This window comes from Amyelois transitella, chromosome 24, assembly GCF_032362555.1.
Source record: "Amyelois transitella isolate CPQ chromosome 24, ilAmyTran1.1, whole genome shotgun sequence".
NCBI classification, from domain to species: Eukaryota; Metazoa; Arthropoda; class Insecta; order Lepidoptera; family Pyralidae; genus Amyelois; species Amyelois transitella.
In genome coordinates this window covers 1,805,453-1,822,108 of record NC_083527.1, presented here as the reverse complement: position 1 = coordinate 1,822,108, position 16,656 = coordinate 1,805,453, and the positions used below count along the sequence as shown (strand labels likewise).

The 16,656-nt window shown below is 36.5% G+C and overlaps 1 protein-coding gene across 17 annotated transcripts in view; it reads left to right on the top strand.

Annotated features, from left to right (window-relative positions):
* Positions 1-16,656, top strand: part of LOC106135826 (dystonin) — a 261,721-nt gene that overhangs the window by 234,159 nt on the left and 10,906 nt on the right. For 14 of the 17 annotated variants that reach the window (XR_009657367.1, XM_060951186.1, XM_060951190.1 and 11 more), the window contains 24 exons: positions 271-496; positions 813-945; positions 1,938-2,061; positions 2,586-2,706; positions 3,212-3,369; positions 3,708-3,859; positions 4,255-4,495; positions 4,813-4,908; positions 5,390-5,572; positions 6,230-6,389; positions 6,668-6,745; positions 7,256-7,375; positions 7,929-8,059; positions 8,412-8,553; positions 9,494-9,617; positions 10,085-10,212; positions 10,856-10,932; positions 11,262-11,333; positions 13,463-13,537; positions 14,265-14,436; positions 15,259-15,376; positions 15,555-15,664; positions 15,931-16,053; positions 16,461-16,578. Coding sequence is in view for 16 of the 17 variants with exons in the window: in XM_060951186.1 (XP_060807169.1) it covers positions 271-496; positions 813-945; positions 1,938-2,061; positions 2,586-2,706; positions 3,212-3,369; positions 3,708-3,859; positions 4,255-4,495; positions 4,813-4,908; positions 5,390-5,572; positions 6,230-6,389; positions 6,668-6,745; positions 7,256-7,375; positions 7,929-8,059; positions 8,412-8,553; positions 9,494-9,617; positions 10,085-10,212; positions 10,856-10,932; positions 11,262-11,333; positions 13,463-13,537; positions 14,265-14,436; positions 15,259-15,376; positions 15,555-15,664; positions 15,931-16,053; positions 16,461-16,578 (3,182 nt within the window). In the remaining variant the exon portion in view is untranslated. The remainder of the gene's footprint in view (positions 1-270; positions 497-812; positions 946-1,937; positions 2,062-2,585; positions 2,707-3,211; positions 3,370-3,707; positions 3,860-4,254; positions 4,496-4,812; positions 4,909-5,389; positions 5,573-6,229; positions 6,390-6,667; positions 6,746-7,255; positions 7,376-7,928; positions 8,060-8,411; positions 8,554-9,493; positions 9,618-10,084; positions 10,213-10,855; positions 10,933-11,261; positions 11,334-13,462; positions 13,538-14,264; positions 14,437-15,258; positions 15,377-15,554; positions 15,665-15,930; positions 16,054-16,460; positions 16,579-16,656) is intronic. The other 3 variants (XM_060951176.1, XM_060951179.1, XM_060951184.1) reach the window with 3 other exon arrangements.

Genomic DNA, 16,656 nt, shown 5'->3' with positions numbered 1-16,656 from the left:
AAATAAATGTAATAGGTGCAGAAACCAACTACAATAATTCAAGCCACATTTTTAAATGCAAAAACAATAATGGCTGAGTATGTATTTTGTAAAATAAACAAAATTATTTGTTTAAAAAAATTACTGACCTTTTTTTTATTGAACAGGTACTTACTCAATACTTTTATTTCATTGATCTACGTGCACATGTATAACACCTTTACAAAAACAAATCTATAAATCTTTGATGACCTCAACCCACATCAACCTAACCTATGAACCCTTCTTCAGGCAAGCTCAAGAGCTAACAGAGCGGACGTCATCCGAGCAAGCGGCTGCCATCAAACAGCCTTTGACCGAGGTCAACAATCGCTGGTCAACTTTGCTGAGAGGAATGGTGGAAAGGCAGCAACAACTCGAAAGGGCTCTGTTGAGGCTGGGTCAGCTGCAACACGCGCTGAAAGAACTGTTGACCTGGATTCAGAATACTACTGACACCTTGGACACGCTTAAACCTGTAAGTCTTAAGAATCTTTGATTAACCTATATAACCCTTTTCCTCCTGGCTTTTATTCGCCGTTAAGACAAACTAAAAGCAATAAGTGTAATGAATGCACCTTTAAAACGGCCTTGCGGAAAGTATCTCGGTTTAACCGGGGACGTTCTGGGGAAAACGATCAATTTGGGAGAAACCCTGAGTCTAAGAGTGTCAATAACCCTCTTAATAATTAATCTGTAACATCATTGTCTTGTCAAAGTTCCACAGACAGACTATTACAAAATCCTCGTAGCTGTACCTGACACTAAATCCTTACTATTATTACTTCCACCAGGTGGCCGGCGACCCCCAAATCCTGGAGGTGGAGCTGGCCAAGCTGAAGGTGCTGGTGAACGACATCGCCGCGCACCAGGCCAGCGTGGACACGCTCAACGATGCGGGCGCGCAGATCGTGCAGCAGGGTACGGGTATGTGCGCGCGCTTACGCTTTCATACATTACAACCGTTCTTTACAGGTGCCATTGTGATCGTTCATTCGTTCGTTCTATTGTGATCGATCGTTTCAGGTTAGGTTGTGATCGATTCATTGATTCACGAGTGATTACTGATTCGATTATAATTAAGAGAAAACATCGAAAATTAAAAGAGATGTAATAACATTTCAGATCCCGAGTATGTTTTACTGTTTATTAATAAAACACGCATTGAATCGATCAGTCATTCGATTGTCATAAAAATCTCACTTTTTATTAATCTGTTATCCTACCTACCAACACCTTGATCATATTCAAGCCTGGAATTCATTCATTTAATTAAAATGTCACTTTTTATTGATCATAACACCTATTGAATCGAAATTCATTTATTTGCTAATCAAACTTCCGAAAGAACGTCCATACAAATATTAACTAAAGTAAATTAACTATTTCACCAGAATCTGAAATTAGATTGTCAAATAAAAAGAAACTCTTCCATTTTATATAAATCTCAATCAGTTCATATTCAATTTTACATATAAAATCGTGCGTAATGCACTAACGCTTTAAGCTTTAAATGTTTGTGTTCGTGTGTTTATAATTTATGTTATTAAAAATACTGACTTATCATATTTTTAGATAGAAATAGTATCTTTTGTTTTTTATGACATTAGCTTGAAATCTCGACATCTTCTGCACAATAAAAAACATATAAGTGTATTTGTGTTAAAGTAAAAAGTCCCAAATCTTGATAATTATTTCTCTATTGCAAAGATTTTTTGGAGTTCCATGTTCGTGCCATACTTCTGAGGCTGGAGTTGCTGTAAACTTATCTACTGTGTTAATATCGGTAGAATGGGAACTCTTAATCTCTACTATTCGACCTAAGACAATACTAAAGATCTATATTAAAGGCATCAAACCGCTTAAAGAAAGCATTAATTTTAACAAATATTTTAAACAAAAATATACCTTTAATTCAGGTACCGACGAGGCAGGCGAAACGGCCGAAAAACTGGCAACACTGAACAGAAAGTGGCGCGAATTGCAACAGAAAGCCAGAGACCGCCAGACCGAGCTGGAAGACGCACTGAGAGAGGCTCAGAGGTAAAGACATTGTATTTCTTTCTACACCTTATTTTCTTTTGCGCGGAGCTTCGCTTTCATAGTAATTTCTAGAAAAAAAACTCTGAAGGTCTAATCTCTGTGTAAAATTTCGTCAAAATTGATTAAAAAGTTTTTGAGTTCAATTGTTACAAATACAAATCCTAAAATCTTTTCTCTTCGTAGTATTTGTATTGTGTAATACTATTAATTAAAAAAGTTTTGACGTTGCTGTTAAATTAGATATCCGCTAGGACTTAAGGCCACAGTAGTAACCGTAAAAATTCTAGCCTTATGGACTCCAAAATTACCTAGGAGTGGCGCAAATGCAGAGAGTATCGTAAACCACGCGTGGATAATTAGTAGAATTGATCGTATTATTGAAAACACGCAAAAATTTGAAAGTTTAAAGTACCTATATATCAAGCTTTTGTCTTTCTTAATATGCTTGAGATCTAATGCGTAACACTCAAGGTTCGTGTTGACTACCAAAATTTGTTTCTCACGATGTATGTTTGTTTCTGCAGCTTCAACGCGGAAATCAGCGACTTGCTCTCTTGGTTGTCTGAAGTGGACAGCGTGATCGCCGCTTCCAAACCCGTGGGAGGTCTACCGGAGACCGCCTCCGAACAACTCGAGAGGTTTATGGTAAGTGCTCCAATATTGCTTTAATCTTCAGTGTTCTTTAGGCAAGGACGAGAAAAGACGAGAAATTATGAGAAATTCGATATTTTATTGGCTTGAATATCTGAAATGAACACTTTATTTCCGCGTCCATACCTTCTTCTTCTTATAATGCCGCTTCTCGACGAAGATTGGCGACCATCATGACTATTTTAATATTTGAGGTTCCTGTCCGAAATAGCGGCCGACCGACCGATACAAGCTGAACAAAACGGTATCTTTCCCCATTCTCATGACGTGTCCTAACTATTCTATAACTTGTGAGAGGTCTACCAGAGACCACCTCCGAAAAACATCAGAGTCAATAGTGAATCTTAAAAAGAGTCATTGTTAGGTACGTGATAAAAGAGGCTTTCCTACCCAACGGGAAACAACCACATTTCCACGAACACTAAGTCGAATTTCTAACATCATCTCATAGATATAGAAGTGCATCATCGAATATAGAAAATATGTTTTCGCCCAACAGGAAGTATACAACGAGATCGAAGCCAACCGTCCGAAGGTGGAAGCCGTTCTCCAACAAGGCCAGGAGTACTTGAAACGCCAGGAGAAACCCAACCCCACGTCTCTATTACACCACAATTTGAAGAACTTGAAGAGCAGATGGGACAGTGTCACTGCTAGGTAAGATCTCTTTCCTTTTACATTATTTTTCCTCTCTCACATTATATCATATTCTTAATTAAATTCTGTTGCTGTTTGATCCTCCTTTTGACACGTACGAGTCTACGCCATTTCTGTATGTTTCATAACTCAAGTATTAATTACTTGTGTGTTATTTTCTGAGTAAATAGTTCGCGAAATACATAACTGAATGTGAATATGTGACGCGAAAGTAATTCTATATTCCTAAACAAATTTAGTAATCAGTTAACGCAGCATCGTATGGAAACTATAATCTTTAAATCATCTTTTAAATAATTTTTAGTACTACTTAAACCAATTTGTCAATCTGTTCACAGAGCCTCAGACAAGAAGATCAAACTGGAAATAGCTCTGAAGGAAGCGACGGAGTTCCACGACGCGCTCCAAGCCTTCGTGGACTGGCTGACCAGCGCTGAGAAGACGTTGACGTCTGCCAAACCTGTCTCCAGGGTCATGGAGACTTTGCTCAGTAAGTTTCTCACATTGAGTTTCCTCAATTGTATATATATGATGATGATCTCATCTAGTGCAATAGCTATGTTCCGTGTTCTTCAGAGTCACAAAGTTTAGACCCGAGTTGCTGTGTACTACCGCTATTTTTGAAATGAATACTTCTTTATCGGTGCACTAATTGTTATTGGTAGAAAATGTTAAACTTGCATCAGGACATGTGACCTGATAGAAAATTCGTAAGACTGCCATCCGGTGTCAGCTATAGAAAAAAAATATGAACAATACTTTCAATTTAATTGATGTTCCAGTTCTCTCTTCTGCTATTCTCTCTCTCTCTCTCGTCATGTTAAGCGCACCTTCCATCTATCTCTTGGTCAAAAATATACTTAAAAATATAACTTTTCCCAACAGCCCAAATCGAAGAGCACAAGGCGTTCCAAAAGGAGATCGCCACTCATCGCGAGACGATGCTGCATCTGGACAAGAAGGGAACCCATCTCAAGTACTTCAGTCAGAAGCAAGACGTCATCCTGATCAAGAACCTGCTAGTTTCCGTTCAACACCGATGGGAGAGGGTCGTGTCGAAGGCTGCTGAGAGAACAAGGGCGTTAGACCATGGTGCTAAGGAAGCCAAGGAGTTTGCTGATATGTGGTGAGTGTTTCAAATCTTTCCACGTTGAAATCACGATAAATTTCGAGATGATGTTGTGTCTGGAGTCTGGACAAGAAGGGAACCTGGTATAGAACGTACAAAACGATCATCATCATAAAATAAAACAACGCTAATATATCATGTTTCAAGTTGAAATCCAAGAGGGTGTAGTGAGAAACACCTAAAGCTATTTCTCCAAAACTGATATTTTCGAGCAAAACCGTTCCGAAACTATACCCGCGAGGTCTAGCTAGTTATTACTAAGGGAGATTACTTATTAACATTACCATATAAGTAATACAATGTAATTCTTACAGGAACAACATGATGAACTGGCTATCTGACACCGAAAAACAGTTGGACGAGTTGAACTCCGAGACCACGGTCAATGACCCAGAGAAGATCAAACAGAGGTAAGTTTTATATTAAGAAGTTCAAATAAACTTCTTTAAATAAATACATTTTTCACCATTTGATTTGTTTAACTCTATTTACAAAACTAGAGGCTACCTGTGACTTCGTCCGCGCGGAATCTAATCCCGCCTCTTGTAAAACCGCCATATTAGATTTCAAAGTACAGTCGACTACAATAAAACTATTGTATATATAGTTCTCAACAGAGAAAAATGAATCCCGCTTCCGCAGAAGGTGACTGTCCGCTGCTTAGTCGACAATGTATTATACCAAATATATTTGTATGTAAATTTTCTAACTGTTTCTAATGGTAAGGAACTTCTGACTTTCATCCCTGACTCAAAAAGTTTCAGGGTTCAGTTCAATAAAAAAAAAAACATAAAAGCTTTCACTCTTATCACTTCTGTATAATCTAACGGTATAAGTATATAACATATTTCTTATTCACTTCAATAGTATATATTATCTGTATCACCACAGATTGCACAAACACCGCGACTTCCAAAAGGCGTTAGCGGCTAAACAGCCTTCGTACGATCAGACCATGAAGACCGGCAAACAACTGAAGGACAAGGCGCCGAAGACAGACGAGCCGACACTCAAGACCATGCTATCAGACCTCAAGACCAAATGGACAACAGTCTGCTCTAAGGCTGTTGATAGGTAATTCTTCTTGTCTCTTAACAAAGCGTGTTCTAAATTAGAAATAGTTTTTTTTTCGTGCCGGGCCGTGCGAAAGTTTGGTGCCAATACAAAAAACAATAGGACCACTCCATCTCTTTCCCATGGATGTCGTAAAAGCGACTAAGGGATAGGCTAACAAACTTGGGATTCTTTTTTAGGCGATGGGCTAGCAACCTGTCACTAGTTGAATCTCAATTCTATCGTTAAGCCAAATAGCTGAACGGGGCCATTCAGTCTTTTCAAGACTTGGTTCTGTCTACCCCGCAAGGGATATAGACGTGACCATATGTATGTATGTAGTTTTTTTTTTAAGATACGACAAAAATTTTCCTAGCTTAAAATACCTGTATAGGAATTTTCAGTATTGTGAGCGAGGGTGCAATTGGGAACGCGACATAGGAGAAAGAGAGAAATGTTCAGTGAAATTAGCTCAGTGGTTTTAACAAATAAAAAAAATAAAAACTTCGTATACATAATGAAACAATCAAAAATCGATTACTAAGACTGGTGGCACCAATAAGACAAATAACTCTGTAATGTGTATGTGTATCATTGTGGTTAACCGACTTCAAAAAGGAGGTGTTCAATTTTGAACCACTTTTCCTATTAAATATAAACATTAACCAATCTCCACAGGCAACGCAAGCTGGAAGAAGCTCTGCTATACTCCGGCCAATTTAAGGATGCCATGTCGGCGTTACTCGACTGGTTGAAGAAGCAGCAGAAATTGTTGGCGGGAGACTCTCCGGTTCACGGGGACCTCGATACTGTCATGGCCTTAATTGAACAACATAAGGTTGGTTTTTATATAACTATTTTTCTATTTTTATGAAGCTATACATAAAACTTTTTGAGCCAAAAATTGTTCCTTGGAGAACACCGAATATTTACTTTCATGAAATTTGTAGGATCGGAAGATGTTCCTAGAGATAAACTTAGCATTTATATAAATGAAACTTGTAGGTCTGAAAATTGCTCCTTGAGGTACACCTAGCATTTTAAATTAAAAAACTTGTAGGGCTAAAAATTGTGCCCTGAGGTACACCAGAAATTGATTTTCAAATTTTGTTGCAGCAATTTGAAGAGGATCTCCATTCCCGCGAACAGCAAATGCAATCGGTTCTCAAAACTGGAAAAGATCTGGAAGCTACGGTATGTATTTTTACTCTCTAATTTTATTTATTTTATTTTGATTTCTCTCTCTCTTTTGTAATTTTTACATGTTTCTATTGTGTACGTCGTTTATATTATATGTATATACCTACATATCTCCATATTAACTTTTCCGAGCAAGTAGAACGTTCATATTTAGGTGTCGTTTGAGGACGCTAATAGATTCCCGAAACGCAAATTAGCCGGAATTTCGTTTCACGCGGAACATGCTTTAATTTACGATATTAAGCTACTTACTAATAAAAGATCGTGTATGCGGAATTTAAACTACTTTTGAAATTAAATAATTTACTTAAAATTTACGTAAAGCCACACAGTTGTAGGTAGCTTTTCAGTCTTTTTATGACTGTTGTCTCTATTTACCCCGCAAGGGATATAGACGTGACTATATATATATGTATGTATGTATAATTTACTTATTATTAATATATCATTCACATTCTCACTGTAAGACGATGCTAAAATTTTAAAGTTTATTGTTTTATTAAGGTGCCGCTAGAGGACGCCAACAGCATCCGTTCGCAATGCAGCGAATTGCGTCGCGCGTGGGATGATGTGCTCTCTCTCAGTGAGAGGAAGGCGCACAGGCTGGAAGGAGCACTTAAAGAGGTAATATACTCACAACTATATGAAAACGTTAAATAAAAATAAAAAAAAAACATTAAAAAAAATATACTCACATACATAGATATTTAATATTAAAAATTAAAGACATACCTTTATATTAAAATTTAACAATACCCTTAATGAGTGAAGTGATTTGGATTAGGAACGTAAAATTCGTATATGTGAACTTTTTATTCAAAACTCGGAATTGAAAGATAGACTGGACACACTTAAGGTTAAAATCACACAGGAAATTCAAAAATGGTTCTAGTCACAAATGTTGGCTGTATATTCGTCATGATGTCTTGTCTAGCATTGTTTAACATTTAGCTAGTTCTTCTTCCTTTGGCGTATGCCTTTAACCATGGATCCTGGAATGGGTGAGTCAGGTTTTTACACGAAACGACTCTCGTCCGCTAAAACATTTGGCTTTAGCAGACGAGAGTCAATTACAATCAAGCATTTTGCCTATAATTTATTTTTTAATTTAATACCTTTCTTTATATTATCTTGTTTTATTGACACAATAAGTTCACAATCATTATATTTTATCCAGGCCGAGAAACTCCACCGCTCAGTGAACATGCTCCTAGAATGGCTGTCAGACGCCGAGACCAAACTTCGATTCTCGGGACAACTGCCCGAGGGAGACCACGAGACTCAACAGCAAATCAGGGACCACGAGAGGTAAATATACGAATTTATAGTACCGTACGAGTACGAGTATATAGTACATCAATAAGATGTACGACAATAGTTATAAAAAACTTGTAAAAGACTCACTGGGGCACAAGCAACTTTCAAACATAATTTTTTTTCTCTTATTGTGATAATAGAGACGGAAAAATGTTTCTCTCTCTCTCACTCTGATTGACGAAAAGTCTCTTTCTGATTAGCCTTATTTGAAAAATGGAAAGGAGAAAAAAACATACCGAGGTTTTCTTTTTTTATCTGTTGTTCTTTTGTTTTGAGTTTGTTTTTTTTTATTACGGTCACATGCTCATCATGCCTATTTCTAATAATATTGTTTCTTCCATAGATTCATCTTCGAATTGAAGGAGAAGCAGAGAGACAAGGAGGAGACGATCGCCCTCGCTCACTCTATCCTGGGCAAGGCGCACCCCGACGCGGTGACTGTCATCAAACACTGGATCACCATCATTCAGAGCCGATGGGATGAGGTTAGTTTTGGTTTTACTTATGAATGAGTTAATGTTATTGTTCGAGTAAAAGAGGGGCAAGGATAAGACTATCGCCCTCGCTCATTGTACTTATAGACTTATTCAACAACTGAAAGTTACTATTAGCGCCGTGTGGTTCCCGCCCGGCACCAATTTAAAAAAGAAAAGTACCACTGCATTTCTTTCCCATGGATGTCGTAAAAGGCGACTAAGGGATAGGCTATTTTAATTTTGGATTCTTCCATCTTCATCCAGGCGAAAATCTAAAATTTATCAAAAACTAAATTATTTATAGTTAGATATGTCATGCAACTACTTGAGACGAATTTATATTTCTTTATATTTATATGATATTGTTATACTCTTATATACTTATCCAAAATTTTGACATTATCATAATTTATATCATTTTAAAAATATATGTTTATACAAAACAATTAACCTTAAGATTAAATAATTGATCAAAATAATCTTATCGATATCTTTTGATAAATAATGCATTTTTGTCACTAGCAATTACGTGTTGAAAACATATGGAGCATATATAATGTTTTAAAATTGTGTTTTGGCAATAAATTTAAAATGAACAAACCAAATAAATCGCGTAACCTTGTGACTCAAGTGTTACCTGTCATGAGGATATTGTCGAAAGTCACGCCTATTCAGGTTAGAAGGACATATAATTTAATCATTTAATTAAAAATACGTACATATGTACATATAATCACATCTATACGCATTGCGGGATAGAAAGAGCCAACAGTCTTGAAAAGACTGAAAGGCCACGTTCAGCTGTATTCCTATATGATTTCCTGATGGGAGTTTCCTAGCCTACGAAGTATTCCAAGTTTGTTTGTTAACCTATCCCTTAGTCGCCTTTTACGACACGGCACAAAGACCTAGAAACATAGACTCATCTCAATTTTTTTGTCCAATACAGGTGTGGCAATGGGCGATGCAGCGTGGCGGTAAGCTGGAGGCTCACATGCAGAGCTTGAAAGACCTGGATTTGGTGCTGGAAGAGCTGCTCAAATGGCTCATCGGCTTGGAGAATACTCTGCTTTGTAAGTAGAAAGAAAGAAAGAAAGAAAAATCGTTTATGTACCAAACATTAACAAAATATAAATTGGAATTAGTGAATTGTTAAATTACATGCATGCACCAAAAATGGCCCTCGCTCAGCATGTGTCATGGCAGAGCCATGACGCTGGTTTTCTGCGAGTACCATACTAAAAAAACGAAATAAAAAATTAAACATTAAAACTTATAACTAAGATTTATTATTCATTAGTTAAGTATTCATTTATTTGTTTTTCTTTTTAGGCTATCGATTCTGGATCTTATTATTGGTCAAACGTGTCTGTTCATCCAGATGTTTCCACGTGATGCATTTGGATTAATGTTATGTGATAACGTTATATGATATGAAATTGTTACTGATAGTAATTAGTTTATTTTTAATTATTAACTTATTACTTCACTCCATAGAACCAACCAACAAGGAATTTACTAACAAACTGTTTTTGTTCAGCTTTGGAGTCGGAACCTCTGCCAGAGTCGATAGAACTGCTGGAAGGTCTGATCGAAGACCACAAAGAGCTGATGGAACATACGCAGAAGAGACAGAACGAGGTAGACCGCGTCTGCAAGGCGTACCAGGTAAATTATCTACATTAATTTGAAGTAAAAATGGAAGAGAGTCGGCGGTCGATCGATTGGAACAGGTTCAAATCCTGACTCGACCACGAAACAAATACTCTTTTCTGAGTTATAGTTAGTTAGGTACGTTAGTTTGAGTGCTAACCAATGCTCTTACGGTGAAGGAAAACATCGTGATGTAACCTGCAAATTCAGGCAACTGAATGTTTGACCATGATCCAATATGAGTTATATTCCTCATGCAAAAGTTGCGGATGTCATATGGGAAAATTGATTCGCTTCGTGTGAAATCCAGGTTTACTCAATCCAGGAAAAATACTTACCTCTATTTATGACTTGATCCATAACTGTATACGCATTTTGGTATCGTATGTAATTTTGCGGGGTAGACAGAACCACCAGTCTTGAAAAGACTGAATGGCCACGTTCAGCTATTTGTCTTAATGATAGAATTGAGATTCAAATAGAGACAAGTTGCTAGCCCATTGCCTAAAAAAGAATCCCAAGTTTGTAAGCCTATCCCTTAGTCGCCATTTACGACATCCATGGGAAAGAGATGGAGTGGTCCTATTCTTTTTTGTATTGGTGCCGGGAACCACACGGAACAATTTACTTGAAATAATAATTTTTATTTTCAATTCAGGTTAAGAGCCAAAGTCAGGGCCGCGAGTCCACGCCAAGAAAGGTTTCCGTCAAGACCGCCACTAAGGGCGCGACTGGGTGAGTCTCCTTTTGATATTGAACCTTATTCTTAACCAAATAAAGCCTTTTGCTTTTTATTGTTCTATGTCCAACACTCATTTATCATTTGTCCTTTTTTTGTGTACAGAGCTAGAGGGAGCGATAATTTATTTATTTTTCATAGTTCAGCTTAAAAAAGAGTTAAATTTTATTGTAAAAAGAAGTCTTACACTTGTGTAAATTACAATAAATAAAACTCCCTCTAAAACTGTGACCTTGGCCTTCTTTATTTATTTTTTTCTACATTTTTGTGTTCCTCCCCCCTTAAATTGTATGTTGTGACGTCATCGCATGGTGTGGTTTGTCAGGCGCGGTTCTCAGCACGACCTCAGCCGAGAGAGGTCCGTATCGCCGGACTATTACGGCACTAGGCGTTACAGGTGTGTTCCCTTTTTGATTTTGTCCCGCAATTTGTTTTTTTTTTTCTTTTGAGTTTCATTTCATTTCGTTCGTTTTTTTTCTTTTGCCACTTTCATTCTTATTTTGAATTTTTTGCCGGTTTTTTTTTGTATAAATTTTAACCTGACAATGGAAATGGTAAAAATTTTATTTTTAATAAATAAAAATGTTTCATGATGTTTAATGTCATTAACAAATAAACATTCTGCTTATGTTAAATATTAAAAATATTAAATATTTCATTACGTTATATTGGGTGGTTAAGATATGTCATAACGGTAGATTTTTGATCTAAATAAACAAGTAGTTTTTATTAAGGAGTACAAAAAGAAACGATCTTTGAAACTTTAATTATGTTTCATATTATAAAAAATTGTTTCTTCCTTGCGTCATAATCGGTATGGTTTCTCGTTTAAGATTCATACTTGTATGTATTCATACTGTTATGTACATAACTTGTCCACAAATCGTGACATCGCCCCATCCCGCTTTAACCCTTGTAAATGTTGCTTTCTGTCTCGTTCGCGCACCGCAGGTCCCGGATTCACAATGGCAGTAGGCGTGGAAGGTTTGACGTTACCTTTTTTAGGATTGTGTGTTCGAAGCTTTATTTAGATTGTGTATGGCTTTGCTGATTTTTGTTTATCTATTGAATCTGTTGTGTTGTAATTGATAGTATTTCAATAGGAGAGGGAAAATGATAGGCCATTTAATCCGATATGACGATTTTATTTTTAAACTATAGAAGAAGGAAAAATTAATGGAAAGAGAGGAAGAGGAAGACCGAGAATAAAATTCAAAAATCAAATAAAGCAACAACTAAACGTTACAACAATCGTCAAAAAATTAAGAGAGAAAAGAGATGAATGGAGGAAGCTCCACTTTACTCCACCGAGAAGAGTAAGCTCTCAAATTTAAAAAGATTTAAGAAGAAGTATTTCCACTCCGATGTAGGAAGCGAAATATCACAAAATCTTAACTATGTATTGAACAAAAATGCAAAGCTATTAGAGATAGTCATTATTTAAAAAATACAATCTTTATGAAACAAAAGTTGCATTTAAAGCATAATACATTTTTCTAGCAAGTTTCTAAACTATTTGAAGGACTTTTCGGAAGCTATGAGGTGATTAAGATACGAAACTCTTGGTCTTAAATTTGATTTTCGTAAGATGAGCAAGCGCACTTAATTATATGATGTACGCGGAGATATTCAGTACCTACAATTGTGAAGGTTTATCAGTACAAAAAAAAAGAAATATTCCGCAAAAGATTACATACTTTTAAAGATTTCTGTTTTATGAAGAGCAACTTTCTTTTAATGCACAGATTCAATAGAAATTGTATAAGGTAGTTAGTGTATTTGGTTAGTGAAAAATAAATTTAAATTATGCATTTTTTTTAAATATTATTAGAAGTAGTTATAGAATTTATTTTGTGTAGTTAATAATCAATATATTATTTTTCTTTCCTTTTTCTTGCATACTTCAGTCGATTTGGATTTTATTTTAGGTAAATAGTTTATTGTTAACTTTATTGAGTATTTATCAAAGCCATTTTTCAGATTAAATAATAAGTTCATTATGATAAATTTTGTTAGTAAATTTTTAATCATTTTTAAATAATTTTTAACAAACATTTACCTAGTTACTAATTGTCACATTTGAATTACTAACAAACTAATATACTTTACAATCATCTTTGCATGATAAAGATAAAACTGATGCATGATGACCAATTTAATTTTACAAATAATCTCAAAGAATTTTTACTTACAAAAGAAGGATTACATAAATCTTTGATTTTATTAAAAAATAAAACAGCTCATAAGTTCACCTATGCGCAGTGTATTAACTGCATTATTTTTCGTAAATACCGCCTTAACGTTTCTTATTTAAAGTCATTTTAAATTGGTCATAGGTCAGAATGAAACAGCATGAATTACACGTAGGGTTGTCAATCACAAATAAAATAAAAAACTTACTCACGTAATTCGAACACGATTAACAATGGCGCTGTCTAACACTCACTTCGGAACTAATCAGGTAAACTAACTGGTTTTGGTGGGATGTTTGTAAGTTGTGATTTACAATGTTGCGTGTGCCTTTAGTCGCATCAGCCCGGGACGAGACAGCCCTGACCGCAACCTGCCACACTACGGCCCGAGGTTCCCGCCAAAGGGCAGGTAAGGCTTCGGAATACAAATTTTTGGAACATCCATTCTATTTTTGAATTAAGCGATTGGTTTTTAAATGCGGGTAAGGTGAAAACTTTTGTGCCAGCGATTTTCTTTTCAGTGTAACGCTTAATTCAGAATTGGAATTCTACTAATACGCTTATGCGTATCTACTTGGTTAGAAATAATGCGTTATTTTTCTTTATGAATGTGCAATATGTGTGACAACCCTATTGTTGCCTAGTGAGTTTACCTTTATAGCATGATAGCTACGCTGAATATTTGTGTTTGGTATTTTTTATCTTTTTAGCATAGTTTTTATAAAATGTATACTTACTGTCTGTACATTATATTATGAAATAAGTGATGGTTTAAATTTTATTTATTTTGACGAAGTTGTATAGCAGAAAATAAATCAGATATCTGAAAATAAAAAATTGTTTCGTAAGTTTATTTTGTATTCAAGTGCCTTATGTCTGCGACTTCTTCGGCGAAGTGACCGACATACGAAGCACGAATCTTCTTATTCCGATCTTCGAAATTGCAAAACAATTTTTGTTACCTAATTTTATTTTTTTAATCCTATATTCAATATTGTAAGATACAAACATACACATAACAAATACAGATACATAAATGTTGTTAATAAGATTCCAAAACGTCTTCGTACATCAAATTCATTTGTCATTTCTGTACCTAAATATCCCTAACTAAAACCGAACCTCTCACCAAACAGCAAAGGCTCCGAGCCCGAGTTCAGATCGCCGCGCGTCAAACAACTATGGGACAAGTGGCGCACCGTGTGGCTCCTGGCGTGGGAACGTCAAAGGCGGCTTCACGAGAGACTGGCCCATCTTAAAGAGCTGCAAAGGGTGTCCAACTTCAGCTGGGACGACTGGAGGAAGAGGGTGAGTGGCTAAATCCTACTACTATTATAAAGGCGAAAGTTTGTATGGATGTTTGTTACTCTTTCACGCAAAAACTACTGAACCGATTACCATGAAATTTGGTATGTAGGTAGCTGAAGACCCAGAATAACACATAGGCTACTTTTTATCCCAGAGTTCCCGCGGGATTGATAGGGTTTCCATGCGGACGAAGTCGCGGGCGGCCTCTAGTACAATTATAAGACTTCTCCATCTTAAAGCGTGTAGTGTAGTTTGTACCGCCGCTTCTTCTACACATGCGCTTTGGAAGCGGTAGTAGTTATAATTAGTTAAAAGTGATGTGACGTCAATAAGTGATACCTTGTATCCAATTTTGAAAATAAACCTTTTTTTTCTATTCGTGTGTTTTCCAGCGCTTCAGAATAGGACCACTCCATCTCTTGAGTGAGGGAGTAGTGTTTCAACATTAATGTAATGCAATTAACACACATACATATGCGGGGTAGACAGACCAACAGTTTTGAAAGACTGAAAGGCCACTTTCAGCTGTATGGCTTTATGATGGAATTGAGATTCAAATAGTGACATCGCTATCGCCTTCAAGAGGAATCGCAAGTTTATAAGCCTATCTCTTAGTAGTCTTTAACCACATCCATGGTCTATCCATGAGAAAATATGGAGTGGTTCTATTCTAAAATGCTGGAAACCACACGGCTTTACTACATTCATAATTAGAACTGCCATATCTCTCTCGGTTAGCTTGGCCACCTAAGTAAAGAACATATTCGTGTACCTAATGTCTGATAATGGAACAAAGAAAACTAATTATCCCTCTCTTTCCAGTTCCTGAAGTTCATGAACCACAAGAAGTCCCGTCTGACGGACCTGTTCCGCAAGATGGACAAGGACAACAACGGACTGATACCAAGGAACGAATTCATCGACGGAATTATTAACACCAGTTAGTATTATTTTCTTCGCATTTGGTATACCTACAAAACATTAATAAAACAATGATGTGAAGTTGAAAAAGATTTATGAAAATAATTTGGTATTGGTATACACAGTACGCGTGTACTTTACATACCGTAATTAACATTCTATTGAGTGCACGTGTACTCAATAAGCTCTTCTTTCAGAGTTCGACACTTCCCGATTGGAGATGGGCGCGGTGGCGGACCTGTTTGACAGGAACGGCAGCGGCCTCATCGACTGGGAGGAGTTCATTGCTGCTCTCAGACCTGATTGGGTGAGTAAGCCTTTATACTGTTTAGCACTTATTCGATTTTCTTGTTAAAAGTAATAATTATGTTCTTGGTTAAAATATTTTTTTCAGAAAATGTTATATCCATTTTGAACATATATTTCATCTACTTATTAAAATTGGAATTTTTGTATTTTTTGGACAAAAAAAATTATATAATATTTTACTGTGATTATGCATTGTAGAGCTTTAGATACCTGTGATAACATAATAAAAGTATGTAATTATTGAATTTCCCATACTCCATACAGGTGGAAAGACGAGGGCCCCCGACAGACGCAGACAAGATCCACGATGAAGTCAAGCGACTCGTGATGCTGTGTACTTGCAGGCAGAAGTTCAGGGTGTTCCAAGTCGGGGAGGGCAAATACAGGGTGAGTTTATACTTTCAGCGAAATAAAACTGAATTAAAACCGTTCATTCAAAAGGTTTCAAAACAAAAACGTGTGGAAGCGGCCATTTTGTGGTACTTACATAAAATGGCCGTTTAGCAGTCAACCTTAATGCAATTCAAGAGAAAGACGGTTATTTCACTTCTGTACGCCGATTTTGTACCTAGTACTTTAAGGGTACATTCAACGATACTAAACAACTCTCCTAAGTACCTAATTGACACGAAACGGAAGCCTTGTTTGTATTAAAAAAATCTCTATGTTTGTTTCAATGATGTAGATCAGAACATTACAGGAAATTATGAATGAATATTATATATTATCGTTATGAAGTATTCAACTTTCTACCTTTTTTGCATCTTCATAACGACTACGATACTTTCTCGCAGTTCGGAGACTCACAGAAACTACGCCTGGTCCGTATCCTCCGATCCACCGTCATGGTGCGCGTCGGAGGCGGCTGGGTCGCCCTCGACGAGTTCCTGGTCAAGAATGACCCATGCAGAGGTACGTATTGTACGAAAATAGAGGTCAAGGGTGACTGGTTGATTATTAGGTTAATACGTAACCTTGGTATTGGATGAT